This window comes from Amphiura filiformis, chromosome 7, assembly GCF_039555335.1.
Source record: "Amphiura filiformis chromosome 7, Afil_fr2py, whole genome shotgun sequence".
Lineage (NCBI taxonomy): Eukaryota > Metazoa > Echinodermata > Ophiuroidea > Amphilepidida > Amphiuridae > Amphiura > Amphiura filiformis.
Genome location: NC_092634.1, coordinates 57,248,511 through 57,273,161, shown reverse-complemented (window position 1 = coordinate 57,273,161; position 24,651 = coordinate 57,248,511). Strand labels below are relative to the sequence as shown.

Below are 24,651 nucleotides of genomic sequence, written 5' to 3'. Positions count from 1 at the left end.
TAAAGTCCAGAGTAAAAAAAGGTATAATTTGGTTCAAGAAATAAAAGATTTCTCTTCTAAGTTGTTATGCATATAAATCTACCACCTAGAAACACCGGAAATAACAAACCTATATAATTTGTACACATGTTTCAGCACAGATTTCTACGTATTTTACCCCCGATTTTGCCCAATCATTGTCAAAGATTTCTAGAATTTTCCCACACTATACTCTGTATATAAGTCATATTTTACATCAGGATACACCAAATCAACTGCCTTTCGAGGAACAAGAAGGAAAAAATGAAGGTTTCTATCTCAACCGAACTCGGGGATGTCTTCACACTTGAAGTTAGCCAGGATCTTGAATTGGAAAACTTTTTGGCTCTTTGTGAGTTCGAAACTGGGGGCCAGTTCAAAGCCAGCCAGTGTACGGTGATGTTCAATGGAAACCCGATGAGAGAAAGACAGAAAACACTGGGAGCGTACGGAGTAAATGATGGAGATATGGTATTTCTCATTGCTAAACAACAACAACAACCCAGAAACCCATCGCAAATTCCAGAAGGTAAGCTTAAAGCTGAATTTATACTCAATCGCCGACTGGAAAGCAACAGGCAATCACCGAATTTTGCATCGCTCGTTGGAATGCTGGACGGTTCGCACCCTTTCAATTTCGGACCCGTGCACTTTCGCCCCTTTCTATTTTTCGCACCTGTGCACTTTCGCTTTTTTATACCGCTGGTATTGTGCTGCTGTCATGCTGTTGATTGATGCACGATCGATTGCTTGAACTCCTGGCGATGCGGCGTAGTATGTTTATAGTACTGGGCCATCGGGCATGCACTTATTAAGTAGGTATGCTAGGTGAATTCAAATTTGCCATCAAATTGCATCGTTTTATATATCAAATTAAAGCCCTTGAGTAAACTAAGCCAAAACTGAAAACCTTTTTTCATAGCACTTTCCGTAGAAAGTTACATCTTGTCAAAGATTGACTTTCATCAAAAAGATTCAGCTAGCAAAATTCCCCAAAACGGCATTTCGGGGTGTTTCTAGATCTTAAAATATATAAGGATATTTTAAAACAAAATAGAGGAACATTTTTTTTTCTCAGAATATATTTACAGGCCAGATATTTTAGCAGCAGGCTTACCAAGGGGGAGTCCGTGGAGGAGGACCAGGGGATCCTTTCAGTAGGATGCTCAGCTGCTGCTTCCTCACAGGGGACGCCTGCACTCTCATTCCCGGCAAACCTCAAGGGTAGATATCCAGGCCTCAAAATAAGCCAGAATTTCTGAGGGCCATTTGGGCCCTTGATCGTAAATGTTTGAGGGCCCTCACAAATTTTTGTGGGCCTGAATTTGGGCCATTGGTTTTAACCAATGAACCCCACAAAAAAGTGAGCAAATTGCCACAAATTTTGCAGGCCATTTGGGCCCGCCGGATGTGTCTTTTGTGGGCCCTCACTGATTTTCGGGGGCCGAGGGCCCTTGGGCCCTCCTTATTTCGAGCCCTGTAGATATCGTAGGGCTGTCGAGCTCAGTAGAGCTATGACGCCGCGTGCTTGCACGCTTCCTCTGCGTGTAACACGGGAGGACCACGAAACCTACCTGAGGGGATCCGGGAGGGACCCAGATGTCGTCAAGCGTATGGCGCTCAGGCAACATCTGAGCTCTTCCGCGAGGTGAGCCTATTAGCGGTGCTAACAGCTAGCCTCAAAGAGAGCTCCATGGCCCATAGGGTGTCCACTCAGCGCCTGGGGGGCCTGCCACTCCAATCGCTCAACGCGATGGAAAGGCAGGGTCCTTTTTCTCTTTGGATGCTTTTGCGCTACGGTGGAGGACCGTGCAAAGAAGCTACCAACGGGAGCACTCTGAAGAAGTCGGAGACTGCCCTTACCATGGGTAGGAGCAGCAAGTCGAAGCGCAAGCGCAGGGAGACCAGGTCTTCTAGCGAGAATGCGGCTTCGAATACTCCCGACTTCAGCAGGCCGTGCACCACCAACAGTACCCGAGCCCACTACCTCTGCAGCGCCCATTTCTGGGAGGCGCAAGGGTAGCACAGGAACAGCTGGCAAGCCCCGAAGAAGAGCAAGCGCTCTTCCAAGGGAGGCTAGGCGTAGCATTCCTGGGGGCTTGGCGGTCGACGGTCCATGCCGAAAGGCACTGGACTTTTCCACAGGGGGATCTCCCAGTGGACGACCGCTTATGGCTTTCGCCCATCTCTTTGGGCGCCTGGGTATGGTCAGTGGTGAGTGGGGGTTACAGACTGGCAGCCCAGTCTCCCCACAATCGTCTGCACATTTCAGAGGTCCACAGTAGTGCCGTCAGATGGCCTCCAGCGTCGGGCACTACTGACAGGGATCACACAGCAGCTTCTCACGAAGCGGGCGATTGTCCCGGTCTACCCCCCGGGTGATCTTGGAGCCATTGGCTCCAAGGAAGATCGGCGACGGAGTCCCATCCAGAACCGCAGGCTGTTGAACAAGTTCTTCAGGCCCAAGAGGTTCAGGGTGGAGACTCTCGCCTCGGTGCTAGCCTGCCCCATCAGGGGTATGGGAACAGCATCACTAGATCTCTCGGACGCCTATCTGCATATGCCAATCGCCTCTCAAGATCGGAGGTATCGCGCTTCTAGGTACAGGATCAAAATTACCAGTTTTGATACCGGCCATCCGGCCTGTCCATTTCTCCCAGGGTGTTTACACTCTTGGTCAGAGCGGCACCCCCGGTATGTCACGTAGTGACGACCATAGCGTCAAAACGGGGCTGGGGGGTCCACATCCACATCCACGGAGACTCCGTCGCGGGCCTATGATGGCCATAGAGACAGAGTTTCACATCTACCTCCTTCGCTTTTGAGGAGGTGATCGTGGGATCACATATCGTTGTCCAGACGGACAACACAACTGTGGTAGTCTACCTCAACAGACAAGGGGACTCCAGGCCACCACGATTGTGCCTGCACGCAGCCACGCACTGCATCTGATAGGGTGGTGCAAGTGCAGGCAGATTACGATGAGAGCGATACACATCGCGGGCGTCACCAGCATCCTCGCGGACGATCTGTCACAAGGAAGGGTGTCGGGACCAACAGAATGGCCCCTTGCTCCGCAGGTCGCTCAGACGATCTATGTACCACCCCTCGATAGATCTGTTCGCATCTCATCGCAATCATCCACTGCCGGTGTACTGCTCAAGGGTCGCGGACCCCCAAGCATTCACCGTGGACGCTCTGTCCATAGACTGGGGAGGGATGACAGCTTATGCATTCCCCCGATCTCACTACTCACGAGGGTGGGGGCCAAGATCGGGTGGGAAGACTGCATTGTCATTCTGCTAGCGGCAATGCCGTGTGCACTCCCCGAGGTACCAGATCTACTCCAGATGCCCGGAGGGGAGGTACCCAGTCTATCACTAGAGCACTTGCAGTTAGCTGCATGGCCCTTACCAGGGAACGTGCAGCGGAGGGATACTTTCATCAGAAGCTGTTCCAAGCAAGACTTCAGCGGGCCACTGGGGCCAGCTATAAGTCAGCTATCCTCTCCATTCACCGAGGTTTCGAGACGGGTCGACTATCAAAACCGATGGTTACCTCAGTCAACGCCTCGACGGTATGTTCAACGAGTGTCTGCCGAAGAGGAAAGTGATCCTCCTAAGGGATCCCAACACAGTCTTAGATTATTTTAAGGGTCACCCTTTGAGCCTCCGTCAAAAGCGACGCTTAAATACGTAACTCTCAAGATGGCTTTCCGGTTTGGCGTTGGCTTCGGGACGGCGGTGCTGAGTTACACACGGTCTCGAAGTTGGCTTCCGTGTTCACAAACACTGGAGCGACACTGTTTCGGCGCTCTGTTCTCGTGGCTATGAACGGGCGCGGTACATACCGACATTCGTCCCTCTCCATCCCTAGGGTTGGGCAAGGTTCGTCTGGAGCCGAAGATGGGCTGGGGTGTCCGATAAGGGCACTGCAGCACTATTTCCTCCGAACACAAGCCTTGCGAGGGACTCACGACCGCATTTTATCACCCTTGTAGAGCCTCTCGGTTCAGCCGCTGTCGCGGTGGCTGGTCCAGGTGTTAGTGGAGTCCGGGCGATCGCGAAAGTTTCGCGCCCCACGGCCCACTCAACACGAGCAATCTCATCATCTTGGGCATACCGTATGGTTGTCCCTTGAGGAGATCTGGCAGGCGGTGTCCCGGAAGCCACCATCGCCCTTCTCTTCGATATACTACCGTTTCGTTAGTAATCAGAGACGGGGCGGGAGGTTTGCCAGGACATTGCTCGGGCGATCATAATACGGTGGTGTACGGGTACCAGGTTTTCAGACTATACAGAATACTCAGCATGGTAAGAACCAGTGTTTCTATTCTTAACCACCGAACTTAATAAGTAAGGAGGTTTATATCTGTGATCATGTGGTCTTTTTTGTTTTCCCGACCGTTGGGGGAAAATATTTTCTGACCTCGCGAAAACCATTGTTACCCGCTCCCGATCCCTGATCAGATGCTGACCAATCTTGTACCTCCATCCGTCGGTTACTTGCTAGATCGATCTTTCAGATGTTGATGCAAGAAGTATCTTAATCAACATTGGAAACGGTAAGATCGTCCGGTGTATGGAGTCTAGTCCAAAACAGAAATGTTTTGTAGACTCCTAACCGGAGCGATCTTACCTTTCCGATGTTGATTATTTCGACCCCGCCACCCCTACAAGTTTGGTCCGGTAGGGGATCCCAAGTCGGATAAGGATGATCATCTGGTGTGACGTCACCAATTGGGTGAGTCCACCTGGGGATCGGGTTTTTTTTGTTATTTATTCATTTATGTGGGACAAAATGACTATTGGTTTTTTTCCGCATCTCGAGATCGATGCAAGAAGTATCTTAATCAACATCGGAAAGGTAAGATCGCTCCGGTTAGGAGTCTACAAAACATTTCTGTTATTGGACTAATTCCCATCGGGTTTTCTTTCAGTGGGCACCATGATGCTTATTAATATGCTGACGTAAAAAGGTCATAGGTTGCGTATTTGCATAATTCGGAAAACTCTGGAAACTCCGCTGCTAAATTTCATTCATAAATCCAAAGTCGTAAGCTTTTTCCGACCGATTATGGTGGTGACGTCATCTAAAAATGAGCCATCTGCGCTTGCGCCGAGTGAAAATAACAGCGGTCATTTACACACTGCCGAATGCATACTTCGATAATGTCCTCTCATGGTAGTTTTCACGTTATAACGGCACTTCCTTCAATCACCGGACTTAAGGGTACGGTGGGAAATAATAATTACAAATATTTAGTAATGTCTATTTATTGCAAGACATCCTCTAATGTAAGAAAGTCCGGTAAAACATCGGCAAATCTTGCTCAAAAGATACAGTTGACTCATCGAAATAACTTTTATCCAAATAACTTTCATCCAAATTTCAACAGAATGAATAACCTCCATTGCAAATTCTGAGCTAGAGTTCTCGAGTAATTTTTTCGGTCCGTGAGCATTTCATTTTTTGCAACGGATGTTATTATTCTTTTAAATTCTTTTAAATGTTGAAAGTAATTTTGATGCAGGAAATTTTTTATTTAAATTTAAATTTGAATATTTAAAGATTGCCTATTTTGAACAGCCCAAAATTTTGATGGAAGTGCAATCACCTGTCGTGATCGGCTGTGTTTACTTCTGGACGTCCATGCCTTCAAGGCTTCACATGGTGTCATGCTTCAGTGAATCGGACTAGAGATGTAAAATGCAATAGTCTCTAGCCTCAAATCATCGTTGAGCAAATTTGTGTCTAGACTTCTCAACCAAATGTGGAATTGGTGAAGTATTGGAGTCATAAAGCACTTTGTGGTGCAGGTGAAGATATACAAATGTATGGTGTTCAAGAACTAGCAAAGTTGGCTGACAAAACAAAGATAAATTGGAGGGTGCATTAAAAAGCCTGGTACAATGTATAGTGGTTACAGCAGACTGGAACCCACAGGTACCTGTATCACTTTGATGGCAGGCAGGGCGGCTTCCTTGAAGGCTTCGGTGGTAGTGTAGGAAAGTACAGCAACTAACAAAAAGTGAACTTCAGCTCTTTGTACCTGCTCAAGTTAGTCCACTCCAGTTTTGGTGTATGGGTAATGGGTTCCATGTCTCTGCATATACTCGTGCGGACGGACAAGAGCTTGGTACGCCTTGGCCTTCACTTGTTGTTTACAAGGCGATAGTGTGCAACGAAGTAATCCAAGTGTATGACTAGCCTTCTGTCTCATCGACTCTTCATTCGCTGATCAAGCTGTGTACATGTAGCAATGCATGACCTAGTTATTTTTATGCAATAATCAGGAAGAGCAGTTCTAGTAGAGATATTGTCTAAAACTGTTTCAAAATCAATATCAGAAATTAAATTGTTTGCACCAATGGATCAGCCTCATATAATCTTATTTATGTACACATATTTTAATGACTCTTCCTGCACTTTGTTTTCATCATCAGGCATTCCACAAATTGATTTTGGTAGTATTCATGTTCCTGGTACCAGTGGCATGCAGCAGCAGCAGGGAGCTACTATCAGACCACCTATTCCTGTGGCAGCTCAGCAACAACGGCAGCAAGAGGAGCCTGACCCAGCAACTTTGCGTGAGATGCTGTTAGCAAGTCCAAATGAGATAGCTTTATTGAAGGAGAGGAACCCACCCCTTGCAGAAGCCCTATTGAGTGGTAGTTTAGGTAGGGGTGACATTTGTGTCAAAACTAACAAAACAATAAATATTGCTGAATGGATGCAGGTTGCAGGGCTAGCACTGACTGAGTGCAAATGGTGGTCTATCTATTACATAATTTTGGGGCCAATATAAAAGCTTCCCAGCAGAAATGCAAGTTACATTTACTAGCAGAAACCCTGAAGTTCAGAATTCATTCTCACAAAGGTTCTTTTTAGGAATTGCATAAATCTTCTTTAGGTCTCCACAGGTCTGTAAAATGATATCAAGGACCTGGCATAATTCTTATACAAGAATGATGTTTGCACAATTCTTGAGAGAATCAAGTCTACATTTATCCAAGACAAAGCTCTGCTCAAGAGAAATGAAATTTTATAAATTGACATGAAATTTTATTTTTGTCACAGAAAAGTTTACTCAAGTGTTGGAAGCACAAAGGAGAGAGCGTGCGGAGAGGGAACTGCAGAGAATACGAATGCTGAATGCAGACCCATTTGATGCTCAAGCACAAGAACAAATAGCTGAAGCTATTAGGTGAGTAGAATCTATTTTACAATTAATATTATCTTACAAGGACACCTATAATCTCTTGTTTTGGGAATCAAGATTAAAAGAGACAGTCTATATACAGATGATCATCTATCTTATTTAACCCCATGGGCAGGCATTATCCATTTAAATACATGCAGTTCTTTTGATTTGAATTCACAACATAATCATTCAGCTTCATCCTCTTCAGCCGTACTGACTATTCTTATCTTATCTCTGATTGGTTCAATTAAATAGTCCTATTGTTCTTAGTGGTTGATAAATTGACTGCTAGTGGCCATGAAGTGAAGTTAGACAAATTGTTAATATCTATCACTCTGTTAACATGTAGATCTATGAATATCTATTTAAATCTTGCTGTTTAGCTTGCAAGGTCCACTGATTTGCACATAGAGTTTGCCTAAGTACAAAATACAAATAAGATTTTGTGCGAAATTGTGCTGTTAAATGTAATATTCACAAAAATGTTTTTGGCCATTACCATAAAACTTGCCCTTAACTGAGAAGTATATCACTCTGAGTTTATGTAGTTTTTACTCTCGGTTTCAGAGAAGAATGTCAGTCCCCTGCTCAGATTGATGCAAACGCCCTGTTAAAGGGGGGGTAACCCTATTGGTTTTGGATAGGGATTGTCTTTAAAACAACATAATAATATCAAATATCGTCCCCTTTATGCTGCTTCGTGAAAAACGAGAGCATTTTCAGCGTAAATGTGAATAAATAGCAAAATTCACAATCCAATACCTTGGTATGCGGAATTGCATTCTGGGCAGGCAAGCAACAACAACATGTGCCGTAATTCCCTTCCGTCATGTGCCGTATGCGTGCGTGGTGCACTGACATGACAATCAAGCTCCACTAGTCACGTTCCGATACTAAGCAAATGCTAAGTTGTGACACTATTATAATAGGCCTACCACTAACCACAACCAGTTTCGTCTTTATATCGTTCATGATATATTTTTGTGTATAAATGATGGCAATAGCCATGCCATTATCGACAAAAACAAAACAGACCTGACGACAATGCTGCAAATGCACGTATCGAACGGATTTTTTTGTTTTTAACTCTTTTTCGTACCATTTCAGAAAAAAAGGAAACAAAATATATTTCCTCTTGCAATATGTACATTTCAAATGAATGTAAAAAAACTTTGGGTTAAAAATGGAGAGGAAAAAGAGAACTATTTCCGGGTATTGAACCGAGTACCTCATGGGTAAAACGTAACACGCTAACCAATTGAGCTATTTAGCCCGCTTCCTCCATGACAGAATTTTTGGAGCTATATACTACCGCGGTAAAGCTGGAGTCTCCCGGGGAGTCTCCTCAGCAGTTAGTGTGGTTCGCTCTTTTCACAGAATGTGAATGACGCAAAATAAAAGTAGCTGTTGAGGAGACTGATTATTCATTCATAATTCCCTACCCAGAAATCCGAAGTACTTGACAGTATTTAGAAATTGGTAGCCTGTAAAGGCCGATGTTTTTCATGATTTCTCGAAATACATCGACTTGGGGCGTCAAATTTCAGGATAGTAATGAGAAAAATAGTATCTATTATGTGATACCAAAACCTCATCAACAATGAAAAATATCGGGGGGATGATGCTGTCGATCGGGTTACGGACCTTTAATGAGCTACATATATGGAGCTTTGTGTTTCCTTCAAGGTCGCCGATCTGCGCTGACCAACGTTTTGGCGCATAATCAGCCAATCAGATTGATCGGACTGTTGCTATGATTGTCAGACGATTGATTCAGCCAATCAGAACCCACTTCCGTATTTACGCGCTACACACTCTCAAAATGTAAACAACTGCCAATCTTCTCTGCCAAAACTGTAGTACTGAATAATGGTCCTGTTATCAGAATGGTGTAAATCTAATAACTGAGTGACATACAACTTAAAGTCACTATGTATGCTCATACATGTTCATAGATAAACTGTCAATCAACACAAGTGTTTTAAGAAAATATGAACATTGAAAGTGAGAAGTAGGAAAGGACAACAAACTTTGCTTGTCACATTGTCATGCACAATGTACTTGAGCATTTCTAACAGTTCTCAATTTACTTTTTATTCTGTACAATGTAGGTTAAAAAATGTAGAAAGTAACATGGAGACAGCAATGGAGCATGCCCCAGAGAGTTTTGGACAAGTAATAATGTTGTACATAGACTGTAGAGTTAACGGACATCCTGTCAAAGCGTTTGTGGATTCCGGAGCTCAGATGACCATTATGAGTCAGGCGTGTGCTGAGAGGTGTAATATTATGAGACTAGTGGATAAACGTTGGGCTGGCGTGGCCAAAGGTGTAGGCACTCAGAAGATTATTGGCAGGGTACATTTAGGTAAGTCTGATAAGAAACAAAGCATTTTGGGTGATAAAACCTCTCTTAGAGCTCTAGCAGTAAACATGATTTTAGTAAGCTCTGTAAGCTAAGTTTGAGCCTCTATTTCAAGAGGTTTTTTTTTAAAATTCAAAATTGAACTTGGAGAGATTGCATTGGTTCTAGATACAAAGGGCTACTTGAAAGGCAGATTGGCCCAAGGTATAAAATTGAAGTCTTGTTAACTACTCGGTCAAGCTGAAAATATGATGAAAGATAAGACCTTCATTCATGGGAATCGGTGATAAGTGTGAGATAAAACCTCTCTTAGAGCTCTAGCAGTGAACATGATTTTAGTAAGCTCTGTAAGCTAAGTTTGAGCCTCTATTTCAAGAGGTTTTTTTTTTAATTCAAAATTGAACTTGGAGAGATTGCATTGGTTCTAGATACAAAGGGCTACTTGAAAGGCAGATTGGCCCAAGGTATAAAATTGAAGTTTTGTTAACTACTCGGTCAAGCTGAAAATATGATGAAAGATAAGACCTTCATTCATGGGAATCGGTGATAAGTGTGGGAGTTTATTAACAAAATGGAAAAGCGTGCATGTAGCGCTTCCGTTAAAGGAAAGAAAGCAAGCTCGTAAATGCTCAGATGATTAATGGGGTAATAAACACCTGCCCAATTTTGTGCCTATTTTTGCATTTTTCTCAAAAATTATAGAGCATTGATGACAAGTAAGATATGTATATTATAGGGCAAGGACTACAACTACTGCACTGGAAATTTTATTTCAGCACAGACAACAGTTGTGGAGTTACAGTAAAAAATGAGGGAAAACCAATATTTGATCAATAAATCAATAACTACTTTCAGTTCAGTAGTTGTAGTCCTTGCCCCAATAATATACATATCTTATTTGTCACCAATGCGCTCTAATTTTTTGAGAAAAATGCAAAAATAGGCACAAAATTGGCCAGGGGTGTAGTACCCCCTTAAGGTCAATTACACTGGCGTTCGCAGATTTCAAGCAACATGCTCAAAAGGGTGAAGCATGGGATTCTGCTCCGATTTTAACAAAACTGGGCTCTAAGTGATCATAGTGTAAACATAAGCCAAACAAGGAATGGTTTGCATTGCTAAGAATGTTTGTTACTGGAATAATAGAGCAAAGAAGAAATTTACCACATTCACTTCACTGTATGTGGATGTGACTCCTTTCTGCCACAAGGGCTTCATCATAGCCTTTCAACAAGGCTTTGGCTACCTGGGCTAGAGCACCGTAGTGAGAGCGCCATCTATCATATTCTGCTTGAGCCAAAGCCTTTTCGCACTTATTTAGTGTGTTATGTTAGTCTTTGAATTCCGGGAGAATTCTCCCGGAAGAAAATAAGGCCGCTGATTGGCTGCCGATGATGTCATACTTTCTGCCTTAAAATAGATCTCCAAAAACCCATTCATAAATTGCGTAGTGATTTCAAAGGTGAATCATATAGTGCGCATGTAGAAATGTGCACGCTGTGTCAAGAGGTCAGATCAGTTTCGCCGGCATATTTGAGTTTTACAGCGACGGTAAATTTGTTTACATATTTATTATTACTGATTACTGAACTGGCCTACTTGCTCGTGAAATTTAATACAGCCATTTAATATAAATATAATGGTCTCTACTGTTCAAGTTTTCCCTCAACATGATCAACGATGAAGCCTGTTCAGAGGCTGCTAGCACGGGCCGGCACGCTAGCCTCACGGTCGAAGCCTGGGGAGCTATACTATACATGTGTATGAACTACGAGTTGCAGTCCGTGTGAGAAGAAATTCAGTGGGATTTTCAATCATTCAACCTACGACGAACAGAAGTCCTGAACTGATATTGGAGGACCAGGAAACAACACTTTTTATGTCAGACTTCTGCACAGAGGGATTGTGTGGACAGTACTGCAGTGGAGTGTTTGTCGACGAAGCCCATGTTGGTAAACATGTAAATGGTAAGTCAGTATCTGACTGAGATTCATACTATTTCCATGCACATACACAGTAATACATTTTGTACAGGAAACAATGTAAGGGACACTTCGTGATTCACCATGTTCACAGTGACAGTCACAGTGTCATCACCACTTGCATCACCACATTAGCAATTTTAACCTTTTATAGCTCATAGCCTCGGTGGTCTACAAGTCTGACCTGATGATCCGTTAAAAATACAAAAAATAGTTATCAAATTCCAAAACAAGAACTAGAACACATTTCACTTTTCAAATCATCATTCTTGAAATTACCTAAATTGCCCGGGCTAAATTGATTCACTTTAATATTTCAAGTTCAGTAGTGACATCAATGTTTTTCAAGACTTGCACTGTTGCACAGGCCGCCTTTTGTGTGAATATGCTCTTCGCCAGGCTCAGACGCAGGGGGTGCGACCGCACCTCCCATGTATACAAAAAGTCTCAAAATTACAGAATTTTGCAGTGTAGCAAGCAAAAAATCAGGTTTTTACGCTTTTTGGTCTAAAAGGTCCAAATTTGGGGAAGAAAGTCCACTTTACACAAAAAATTAAATAAAAAATTTAATTTTAATTTTTTTTACCGATATCCGATCCGATACCGATATTGTAAATATGGATTCGATATCCGATCCGATAATTGGTTGAGCAAATTATGTGTAGTTCGGCATGCTGTGTATTTTTACCGATCCATAGGCGATGATAGGCCACTGTGTTGCAATTTTGTTCTGTTATATCTGAATTTGACAATATTTTTACAAAGCATATGAATGCAAGCACATAGCTTGGATAGTGACATTTTCATGTTTTATCTTTTTTATGAATTTTAAATCTATTTTATTTTTCGACCTTTCTGTGCTAATGATTAGTGTTGTCGAGCTTCTTCCTGATCGGGCAATTGATCCTACTTGAGAAGTTCATCCACCCGTAGAAAGTTTTTTTTGTCGCCTCAACATCAATTTTTTCAAATTTTTTTATTCTCATTATTATCTGGTTATTAGTCATTACTTGTAAATTAATCACAATATATTTTCTTTTTTAATGACAGGTATTTGCCATGGTCTGGGCCTCTGGAAGTTGTTATCTTTGGGGATTCGCTCATTAATACTTCTAAGATGAGGACATTTTTTGACATACAAAGACATTATCAGCTGGACTGAGTTGGTCGTACATGGCACTCCATACTGCAAGACGGGCAACTGTTTGAACATTGCAGACAGCTATTGAATATTATGATGTCGAAATATTGCAGGATAAAAGGCCATGGGAACTGTTCAACTTACACATGACATTAATTCCCAATTAATTTCCGATCTGTTGAGGAATTTACAGAGTTGTGTCCAGCAATTAGTCCAAATCAAAGTTGTTTGCTTGTCCTCGTCCGACCGACCATCTTGGCAGACCGGACCGTAAAACTTTTTTTTTTTTTTTTTTACAAAAAAATGTTTTGTTTTGTTTTTAATTTAATTTTTCGGATATATCCATGGAAATACAGCCAAATGCTAGAATCAGTCATGGTTGACTTGGTTGAATTGTGTCTTTAATATGTAAAGTTAAAAATTTGTATTTATGTCATAGTCTATTAATGATTTCAAAATGGATACAAATCCAATGCATTTTGAAATCATGTTTATTTCTTTATTTTTGCAAAGTCAACCATGAATGATCCCAACATTCAGCTCTAGGTCCAGGGACACTCCAAATCCAAAAAAAAAACACTAAAATGTGGAACTATATAGGCCTACTCAGGGAATTGTGGTATTAAATAAAAATAAAAAATACTTTTCTAGACCGACTGACCCAGCTTCTTAAGGGGGTACTACACCCCCTGGCTAATTGTATGCCTATTTTTGCATTTTTCTCAATAAGTATACCACATTGGTGACAAGTAAGATATGTATAATATAGGGGCAAGGACTACAACTACTGTACTGAAAATTCAGCAGCTCAAAGCAAGTAGTTATTGATTTATTGATCAAATATTGGTTTTCCCTCATTTTTGACTGTATCCCCACAACTGTTGACTGTGCTGAAATAAAATTTACAGTGCAGTAGTTGTACTCCTTGCCCCTATATTATACATATATATCTTACTTGTCACCAATGTGGTATAATTTTTGAGTAAAATGCAAAAATAGGCATAAAATTAGCCAGGGGTGTAGTACCCCCTTAAAGTGATCTGTATATGTATGGACAAGCAAACATTTTTTTTTGCATTAGGGGAAATGGGAACTCGGGAATGTAACCACATACTATTAAAGCTTCTCATTAACAATGTCACCCCCAGACAGTTCTGACAGTACATTGCCAGAAATTGACTTAACTTCAATGTTGAAAAGTTTGTGCAGACCTGGGCACAAATTATTACTAAATGTTTGCAGACTGTGAACACTTTGAAAGCCAGACTTTTCTGAACATAATCTGAGGGTACTATAATTTGCAGAACAAGTTGTTGTACGTTGATGAAATCATGATGGTAAAGTTATGTGCCTGCCTTTGACAAGGCAGAAGGAAGTGTGCAAAGCAAAAAAGCCAGAGAAAAACTGTTATTTGTAGCTAATAATTATTTAATAATTATTTAATTTTTATTAATAATAATTCAATAATAATTACTGATTAATAATAATTTAATGATAAGTTCATAATTATTAATATACGTTCCACAACTGTTTGGAGTAACCTTTATTTTTGTGCAATGCAATTATTATTGACAAGCTCACTCACTATGCAGTTAGGAAGAGATCAATAATACATGTACTTAATTTCTTTACCTATTTCGGACAATGGTCCAATGACCTACAACCTTTTCCCAACACTCCAAAGGGTAATGGAATCATTCGAATCAATTAAAGTTTTTTTAAATGTAACAGAAACTTGGAAATTCATGTCATGTGTATCATTTGTGTTGTTTGATTTTTTTTCATTCATCCATATTAGTAGTATACGAATAGAATTACTGAATGTTTTAAAAAATATACAAAAAATACTGTTTTTAAAATACCAAGATGCCATGGAATTCAAGATATGACAGAAGGCAGTACATTTTGCAGCTTCGGGGTGCACCATTTTATTTCCAGGAGTTTTGAAGACGAAAAAACTTGCCAAATTCTTACAATTCTGCAGTGGCGGAGCAAGCTTTTTTTTCTGAGGAAGGTGTAAAAATTCGAAAATTTAAAATAAAATTCAGTGATTTTACCCAAAATAATGGATTTTTTTTAATGCTTATTGCTTACTGCGGTAATAAAAAATGGGGAGGGGGGGTCCCTCTTGCCCTCCCCCACTATGGGCTGTCAGTCACTAATTGCTTTCCCCCTTAAATTGGCCCCGCTCTGAATTACACCACCCTTTATAATGTTAAGTAATTACCGTAGGCCCTACTTGCAATTATTAATGTTGAATTGCAAGACAGATGTGATTAAAAGTTGTATTTTTAATTTATCTTGAACCACTGATTTCATACTATTTGCCCTTTTATAATAATTATTGTTATTTTTTTTCAATAACAACCCCCTCCTCCCCCTCCTACCCCCCACCCCCCTCCTACCCCCACCCCCCGTTTAGTACATGAAGTATTGAATATTCATCACTTGGATGACCTTGGGAAAAGTCCAATCAAGAGTCGAAAGGTCGCGACCTCCACAAATAACTTGCGGGATAACTTGTCATGGTGAGATGGAGGGGACCGATTGCGGGTCCGGTAAAATAAACCGTGGTCTTGAAAATCTTAAGAAGTTCTGGCTAAAAACTATGCTATTTTTCAGGAAAAAACATATCAATCTTTGATATTCTGAAGTATAAAGTTGTTGGGCAAAGTGAAACATCGTTATTTAGACTGTATTTGCGAAGGAAAAATACTATAATTTTTCATTAAAAGATCGCCACAGCTGGTTTACACACGCATCAGAGCGCTGTACCGGCTTGAAAATCAAACAGAATTTTCGTATTTTATTATTCGGTTTTGAATCCAAAAGTCAAAACCTGCCTGTTTAACCATATTTTGGACATGCTTCTGACGAAATATTATTTTCAATGTGTTTTTAGCCCTTGCAATATTATTATAAATACGATCTTCTCTGGACTGGAATGGAACTTTTTACTACGGACCCGACTACGGAACTACTTGTGTTCAACAAAAATAGGGCGGTACTATTTTTGGCTTTCCATGACGACATCGTTTGATTGACATTCGATGCTTGCACAGAGTAAATGCTATATGCGCAAAGACCTCGCGCCGGGACCTCGCTGCTTGGCCGCTTCGCTGCTCGCTGTCGCGCTTCGCCCGCTCTGTCGCGCTTTGGCGCTCAGCTCGCGGCTTCGCCGCTCGCCCCCCTAGACTAAATCCTCCAGTCTCGAATATACGCACGGCCGTTGCACTGTGCTGTATACGAGGACTGAACACCAAACCTGTTCTGAGCGTGGAGGACTTTTGAGCTCATTAATAAAACGCGTGCGACTTCACAAGGCTTCAAGCGTCGCATGGCGCATTGCCATTTAAGGAAATTTCGCGGGTAAATTATCTTCCGACTTCGCCCGTGAATAAAACAACTGTTTTTAAAGGAATTTTAATGAATTTTAAACTTGTTCTTTTTGTATGATAATTGCTTTCTTTCCTGCGATTTATATTCCCTATCAGTATTATATAATAGTATAAATACTGTTTAGTTTTAAATAAGCCTATTGCTTCAGTTATTGTTATATTTTCCTTTCACCATTCTGATTCTGTTTAATACTCTGACTTCTTCAATTTTCACTCGGCCATTATGTCGGTCCGGTTTTAATTGGGCATATTTTTGCTTTGTTTTCTTTAAACTTAGGCCCACGTTCAATTTTGTGGTTCATCATCGTGTGTAACAAATTTCATGCTAAATAAACAGCCCAAACTTACCTTGCCGAAGCCGTCGAACATGAAAGCAAATAAAGTGCTTGTGTGTCAATCAAGGCTCCATTGATTTTTGTGTTTTTGTTGTTGTTGTGAACTTGTTGTTTTTTAATTACTTCAAAATGGATGGTAGGCTTGTTTCTTATATTTGCAGTTACAGTGAACAATATTTATAACACAGTCCACGCTTATGCCGCGCCGTAGAGAATGTACAGCCGAGTTTTACGGTGCACCCACAGTAAAATAGAAAGTCAAATGAAATGTTTTAAATTCGTCGCATAATTTTTGTTATGCGTGATGATGCGACTTGATCTAATATTTTATTGTATTTCATTCATACATACAAATTTAATACCGGTACCTGTCAAGACCATGTCAAAATCAGAAAATGCTTAGCCTTCTTTAACAGTAGATTTTAGAGTTTAAAAAAAATCATTTGAGTTTGTTTTGATTAAAATGAAAAGAAATTAGAAATATTTGTATTCCCAGGTACATGTAGGCCTACATCATTTGTACATGGTCGTAATTCGGGTTATTTAGGGGGCTGTCATTTTCTTTGAAAGGGGGTGGGTCATGAATATACTGGAGGGTGTCATAGCATTTTTTGACCAAAAATAGGGGGGTTATAATATTTTACACCAAAATTAGGGGGGTAATCGGGTAATAGAATTATTAAGGGCTGGTGACCTAAAATTTTCACAGCGTCATGTGGCAATCTTTTTAACTTACGATCAAAATGTATGCACAATCTATACTTATATGATTCAAAATTTTGACGCGCTCCGCGCACCTTTTACACTTACAGTCAAAACAGTCACGCTCCACACACTTTCTTCAGCATTTAAGTTTTTTGCGCTTTGTGCCTTTGTGGGGGTGTCATTTTCTTCGCAGGAGTCATGAATATGTCGGTGACCGAGTCAATTTTTTTACGACTTCTATCGCGAAAGCTAAATTTTTACAACCCCTATCGCAAGGGTCAAAAATTTTATGACCCCTTCCGCCTATACAGACTGAAGACAAATTATTCATGGCGGAAGTAAGGCGCGGAGCGTACTCCAAATTTTAGAGCGGAGGCGCTAAACGCGTTAAAAATTTTGATCGTAAGTGTAAAGAATGCGCGCACAGCACGTATAACAAAAGATTGCGCACACATTTTGTTGAGTCACCAGCCCTTAATAATTCTATAACCCCCCCCCTATTTTGGTTGTTAAAAAATTTTTGGTCTCAAAATTCTATGACCCCCCCCCCCAGTATATTCATGACCCCCCTTCTGAAGAAAATGACAGCCCCCTTAGTTCCAGTGATGAATAATTTGTAGTCAGTCTGTGTAGGCGGAAGGGGGGCGGGCATAAATATTTTCGACCTGAGATAGGGGGTTGTAAAAATTCAGCCCGCAATAGGGGGTCATGAATATACTGGAAGGGGGTCATACAATTTTAGACCAAATATAGGGGTTATAATTTGTTAACACCCAAAATAGGGCTTTATAGAATTATTGAATGTTGGTGACTAAAATGTTCGTAGGCCCGCATGCATTCTTTTAGGGGGTCATAAAATTGTTTACATATTCATGACCCCCTCTGCCGAAGAAAATGACATCCCCCTTATTACGTTTAGCTATCACTTAGGACTTTTAGTATACTACAGTCATGACTTGCTAGTAGTATATGTTAGGCCAACAGGGGCCTAGGGCCTAATTATAGTCCAAACCTCATACGGGAGAGGAGAGGACATCATGTTCAACTATAGGCTACAATTGAATTGTTGTCATGTTTTTGCTTACCGTTTTTTTCTTTCGTGGGCCTGCAGCTACTAACATGATGACACATTGTATGTAACGCATGCGGTACATGCCATTGGCGGCATTGGTGTTTGTTCAGTCAGATCTCGGCAAATAGTACTCATGTCCATGTCCATGTCACAGTCAGTACACAGTCAATAATAATGATGACATCACATGGCCATGGTATTACACTGTCAACATCAGCGTAAAACTCCAGTCAGTGCCAGTACCATGTCCATGAGTATACCTCATGACCCTGGACATGTTGGAAGTTGTAGGCATGCAACAATCCTGGGCAATAATCATGACATCAGGCACAGTAAATAGCAAATCAACTGATTTATCCAGGGTACAACATTCATGACATAATGACATTGACATGCATGCATGGCATAATGATGGAGAATCTTGCATGGAAGTCTCAGGGTTTTGATCATTGCATGATTGCAGTGACACTGTCGGTTGGTGCGACGATATTGTCAAGTAGCAGTATTCTCTTGCCAAGTCAGATGCTAGGCCTGTCTACAAGTACAATCAATGTGAAGCCGTGTATGCCACTGAGGCCTAGCATGCTAGTCAGAAGTAACAGGCTACATTTACGCACGGTCATGACGGTTTGCATGCATGATGCATTGAATTGGAGATGTCCATTTTTGCACGGCAACTTGAGATGCAGACAGACCATAAGAAAGCACACTGCCGTAAGAATGAACTTGTTTTATCCTAGAATAGAGCTGATTAAATATGTCGTCACTCAACTGGGCTCAGACCATGCAGACAGTACGTAAAAAAACAACCATCATCACCATCATGACATGTAAAAGTCGGGGGTAAAAGTATAGCATGCATGTGTACACATATCATAGTACTGCACACACTGTCACAGCGGCACTCCCGGTAACTATCCACATAAATTCTTCCAAATCGGATTATGTTCAACTCTTTCTTCACTTCCAGTTTGGTCCAAGCGATGTTTGAACACTTGCCGCTCATTATACCTTGTTTATTATTCCACAAATCGGTATATCCTGTTAAATTCCTGTACAAAATTTGTCTTCCACACGGCGCCGTGATTGAATTTCACATCGGTGTTCAAAATTCGATTTAAATGGCGCTACGTTGTTTGATCTCCATATATAGACTATAGAAGTCCATATATGGATTATGTGTTCCATATATGGACTATATAAGTCCATATATGGATATTTATCGCGCCGACAACAAAACGTCATCGCGCATGAAAAAGTCCTCCATGAAAAATGCACGTATCGTTCTCAGGCCTCGAACGAGCCGCCGCCATGTTTGTCCGCCATTTTGCGAGTGAGAGGCCAGGGACTCAGGCTACTCGCCCCCCCTAGGATCGCGAGGTCTTTGACAAAGACTAGCTTCATCACATTATGCTATTCCAATTCCCTATGGAAGACATGACCCTAATCTTCCACATAGGGATACCTGAATGGGTGACATCCATTTAAAATCTACACTAAGATCAAGATTATGTCTGCTATAGGGGGTGTATGGATATTAATTGGAATAGCCCATACCCTGTGTGTAAGATTAAGGTCATGTCTTCCATGGGGGTGTATGGATATTAATTGGAATAGCCCATACCCTGTGTGTAAGATTAAGGTCATGTCTTCCATGGGGGTGTATGGATATTAATTGGAATAGCCCATACCCTGTGTGTAAGATTAAGGTCATGTCTTCCATGGGGGTGTATGGATATTAATTGGAATAGCCCATACCCTGTGTGTAAGATTAAGGTCATGTCTTCCATGGGGGTGTATGGATATTAATTGGAATAGTCTATTGGGGAAGTCTGGTTGGATTGGATAAATGTGTCCTTTGCTGGTACACACAAGTCATACTGATTTTAAATAGATACTCACTTCAAATGTCTTCTAGCCAGGGAGATTAGAGCAGGTTTATACATCTCATATTGCTTGTTTCCCCCTTTGCAGGTCAAATTCAAATAGGTACAGATTTTCTGCAGTCATCATTTTCAATTCTAGAGGACCAACCCATGGACATGCTACTGGGTCTAGACATGCTTAAAAGACATCAAGTAAGTCATGCTAGACAGTGATTAGGTACATCATAGCAAATATGCAAACAGAGGTGTGGCCAGCTTTCTTGGTTGTGGAGAGGGGCAAAAAAATGGGGTGGAGCAAAGTCAAAAACATTCCCGGTTGTATTCTTTTGACCCTATATTAATATTGGTGGAATATATACAGATATACTAGTACATTTTGAAATGTTGGTGGGCAACGGGCAGCACAGAAGATACACTGGTACATTTTTGGGAGCTTCTTTCCTTTTGTCCTTCCCCTTCTGTTCTTTATTTTACTTCTCTTCCTTTATTCCCTTTCCTCTTTCTTTTCCTTTGCCTTCCCATTTTTCTCATTCATTTTTTGTCAGGGGATACATTTTTTGCTTCCCCCAATACTTGGCTTGTTTGTACTTGTTAATTCATTTTTCATGCTGATTCCAAATATGGTCATGAAAATATACAATTTTCAAATTTTCAAATAAAATTTGAAACCTGTGTCGACACCTGTGGAGAGGCTTATCAAGCCGTATGGTAACACAACTTTTATCTCTTTTCAAAGTGTTCAATAGACCTAAAGCGCAACTTACTACACATAGGAACAACCGGCACAGAGACACCATTCCTGGGAGAAGCAGACCTACCCCCATGTGCCAGATTAAATCGTGCTGAGGCAGAGGCGGGTCCATCGGAGGCAGAAGACAGGCAACTAGCGGAGGCCTTGGCGAGGTCAGCCGAGGCAGGTGCTTCTGCAGCAGGTATGAAGTCGTAGCTATGCATGCAATATCAAGACAAGTATTAATAAGGTAAATGGTGTTGCCACCAACATGTGTAGGTTACTTGGGTGTTGCCGCTGTCATTGATTTGATCTATTTGTGCTTAGTTGTCCCTGTGTTGATGTCTAATGGTTTTTGGAATGGTATGAGGCTGTAGTGTTAACAACAATTTGTAAAGTGCGCTGAGGCTTGTGGATCAATGTTTAGACATTGTGCCTGTGTGTTGCGCACTATAAATCACTGCACTTTTTTTTTACTACGGCTGCACAACTATAAAAGCCAACAAAAAATGTTTGTATCAGAAACATTTGGACAGAAAGCTATGTGCTCTGCAATGGTTTATTTTGTTGTTGATTGGCTTTGCCTATGCGATTTTTTGACTAAAAAATTATATTGACAAAAGCAAGATACTGTGATGACTGAATGTTGAAGTATTATACAATTTGAGTTCAGTATTTTTATTAATATAGTGGTATTCACCAATGGCAAGGTCATCTCAAAACGATGTTCTACCCGCAAAGTGCATGCTGTGTGTGCTTACACGTATCAAATGCATACTTAATTACTGTGTACACTTTGCAAAAGCCTTATGGAGCATTGCTAGAAAAACGTGAGAAACAAAAATGCACATTTTGCGCATTCGTTTGCAGGGAGAACCTTGTTTTGGTAGTAAGATGGCGGATCCGTGCAAAGGGCGAATAGTGTTACAATCTTGTTTCTACAGTTACCTGTGCTATGATTTATTACTTGAAAAAAAGAAAACTGGCCAAGCAAGATCTGATTCAAAAAAGCCTTCAATTCTCGCGTTTCACAATACGATGCGCCGCCAGAGGTTGCTTTTGGCAGTCCAATTTTTGACTCCAGATTCGACATCATTGTTCTAGCTGCTATTAATAAATATGTTGAAAACAGCTCCACAAAGGATTCCCTGTGATCAATAGATAGAAAATGGATCTACTATAGTTGTAGTTTTAGTGTGCATTCGCATGTAACATCATTATAATGATATTTAAACCCACAATAATGCATGTTCCTGTATTGTATTCGTATTACGCGGGCTTTGGATGTCGACTCATTTTCCCATGATGCACTGCTTATTTTGGCCTCGACCAAGCGTTGTGAAACGCAAGAATTGGTGCAGACATTTAAAAAGCTGATGTCATGCATCCCCCTGCTTTGCTCTGTTATGGATTGCAGCTGTTGTTTTCTTTTATGGTTTCCTGCTTCATTTGTGTTTGTCTTCAGTGTTTTACTTTAGCCTTGAGTGACTTATTGTGTACAATGCATATCACTTGGTTCAATTCTTTCTGAAATGCTTTTGCCTCCAATTGAACTTATATGACAATGAAAAGATATTTGACCAAACGAAATGCACACACAAAAGGATCTACCTCATTATCTTTGCAATCTGACTTTGACCATACAATGCACCAATTTTGTGGCAAATTTCAGCAAAATGTAGGGTTTTTGTACAATTTTTTGTGCAATTCCATGCAAAATGATCAAGCTTCCGCTCATTCGGCTATTTTCTGTGCAATTCCCTCATGAAATTTGCTATTTTTCTCCACCCAATTTGCTAGTTACTTGTTTTGTGGGGCAAATTGTTGGACCCTGTTCATTGGTCAGATCTTATTTACAAGGGTAAAAGTTATGGATGAAAACAATATGACTTAATTTGTGCTATCACAAAACTAAACACTTCCAGATTCCTATTGTGGCCGCCTGCACAGGTACATCATCACCAAGGTAGTTACCTGGTACCAGTATAGTACCAATACAGTACCACTGATTGTGGGTCCTGTGCAGTAGCCGCATTGGTACTGTGTGTACCAGTCAGGTAACTTGGTTATGGTGTGCCTGTGCAGGCGGTCGCAATATAGGATTCTTGTAGTGTAGATTGCCCATTCCAGGACTCTACTCTCCCACCACAAACCTTCCAAAATGACAGTCTCTTCTTTTGTGACCAAAGTAGATATTTTTACGTTTGTGAAGGTTGTCATTCATCCAGGTATAATCAAATATAAAATTAGACTCGTTAAATCTATTCAACTGGACTCACGGTTTTGAGAGGCAACGGTTTCCGTCATTAAGAACATTCCAAAGAAGTTTGGCTCTAAATCTACGACCTCTGGCAACACCATCTCGCCACTGGTCAGTGACCAATTGCCGACAGACCAACAGACGGCCTGAAGATGCACCTAGGATAAGGTGTGAAACCGCTGCCTCTCAAAACCGTGAGTCCAGTTGAATAGATTTAACGAGTCTAATTTTATATCAAAGTAGATATTGCTATTTTTTCAGTTTTCTTATAATCCCATGTTTGTCTCAATGAAACAGGACCAAGCGGAGCATCATCCAACCCAAAGCCAGCCACCAATCCTCCTCTAGTAGCATCAAATTCTCCAGCCTCACATCAGTACCCAGAATCTAGCATCAACAGATTAACAGAAATGGGATTCCCTAGGAACAAGCAATACAGGAACTCGGCATCCAGAACGGAGATGTGGATAAAGTCGCCGCTTGCGCTTTGCCAAATCATTTAAGTTGCCAGGACAATGATAATGTGTGTGCATATTCCTTTATTATATGTTCATGTTGTGTATATACTGAAGAGATGACTTTTTATCCACAAGAGGGACCATTTAATTTCTCTGATTTCACACAAATGATTGGACATAAAAGGCTGGAGGTCGTCTTTCAATTTTTCACCCAAAAAGCAAACACATTGAGAAAACTCTATCTACAAGTATGCGGCAGTCTGCAGAATGAAGTTGTTTTTTAAACCAATGTATGCTGTCGGAATCCATTCTTTATTCTTGTTGAACTTTGGACTATTTGTTAATGTTGATGATATCTCCTGTCCAGTATTATGCACCAAATTTTGTCCTGAGTTGGTGAATCATCTGCTGGCGGTTTACACTAAGACTAGTAAGGTCCCCAACCAACCAAAACTGAAGCTCTCATGTGACTCTTATGAACACATCAGCACTTGAGAATGGTTTAATTGATATTGCACTAATTGTTGAAGCTACTCAAAGTAAATTTCACCCTTTTCAAAATGTTTACTTCGGCAATAATCACCGTGCACTGTTTTGAGGTCTTTGTTTGCGTGAAATCAAAGGGGTTTGTGTTGGGCCAGGATAACCCCTAGGAGAAATATTAAGGTCCAGCACAAACCCATTACAAATTCACGCAATGATTGTTAATTGTCATTCATTACTGCCATTGTAGAAATTTGCTTCAGGACAGAGGTCTAAGTCTTCCGGAAATTCCCAGAATTACGGAAAAGTGGCCAAAAAAAATTCCAGCAATGTAAATTTTTTTTTTTTTTTTTTTACATTTCCAGGATTGGATGATGATAATTCGTCATAAAAAGGGCCAAAAAGGGGGGTGATACCCTGCAGCCTATTCTCCGGACAAGCCCCCTTTTGGCGAGGTGCTCGCCTTTGGCTCGCATGTTTTTCAGGGAGTGGATCGTTACTTCACTTACACCTCTGTTCAGGAAAATAACAAAAATGTTTGTTTAAAAGACTATTGCAAGTGTTTCAGTTTTAATTCTTATTTTTGTGAAGAGGATTTTGTGATCCCAGCATCC

General features: G+C 41.0%; 1 protein-coding gene and 1 long non-coding RNA gene across 3 annotated transcripts; both read left to right on the top strand.

Annotated features, from left to right (window-relative positions):
* Window positions 1-101: 101 nt before the first annotated feature.
* On the top strand, window positions 102-23,740 carry LOC140157377 (protein DDI1 homolog 2-like). 2 transcript variants are annotated; one of them, XM_072180553.1, is made up of 7 exons: window positions 102-547; window positions 6,465-6,698; window positions 7,099-7,225; window positions 9,334-9,590; window positions 20,195-20,298; window positions 20,843-21,038; window positions 23,394-23,740. In XM_072180553.1, exons 1-7 carry the CDS (start codon window positions 283-285, stop codon window positions 23,597-23,599), a joined length of 1,389 nt encoding a protein of 462 aa, XP_072036654.1. In that variant the 5' UTR covers window positions 102-282; the 3' UTR covers window positions 23,600-23,740. The 2 variants fall into 2 exon arrangements, with proteins under 2 accessions (XP_072036654.1, XP_072036655.1); XM_072180554.1 differs by having other exon boundaries at window positions 20,843-21,086; window positions 23,394-23,510.
* LOC140156407 (uncharacterized) lies at window positions 10,813-13,002 on the top strand. The gene is made up of 2 exons (XR_011859555.1): window positions 10,813-11,554; window positions 12,620-13,002. It is a non-coding gene; the product is annotated as an uncharacterized lncRNA (long non-coding RNA).
* Window positions 23,741-24,651: the final 911 nt, after the last annotated feature.

Bases quoted from the DNA above. Each gene is read 5' to 3' on its own strand.
- LOC140157377 (XM_072180553.1), top strand. From the start codon at position 283: ATGAAGGTTTCTATCTCAACCGAACTCGGGGATGTCTTCACACTTGAA. The intron at 6,699-7,098 runs GTAGGGGTGACA...TTTTTGTCACAG, and splicing joins CCTATTGAGTGGTAGTTTAG to AAAAGTTTACTCAAGTGTTG. The intron at 7,226-9,333 runs GTGAGTAGAATC...TGTACAATGTAG, and splicing joins CAAATAGCTGAAGCTATTAG to GTTAAAAAATGTAGAAAGTA.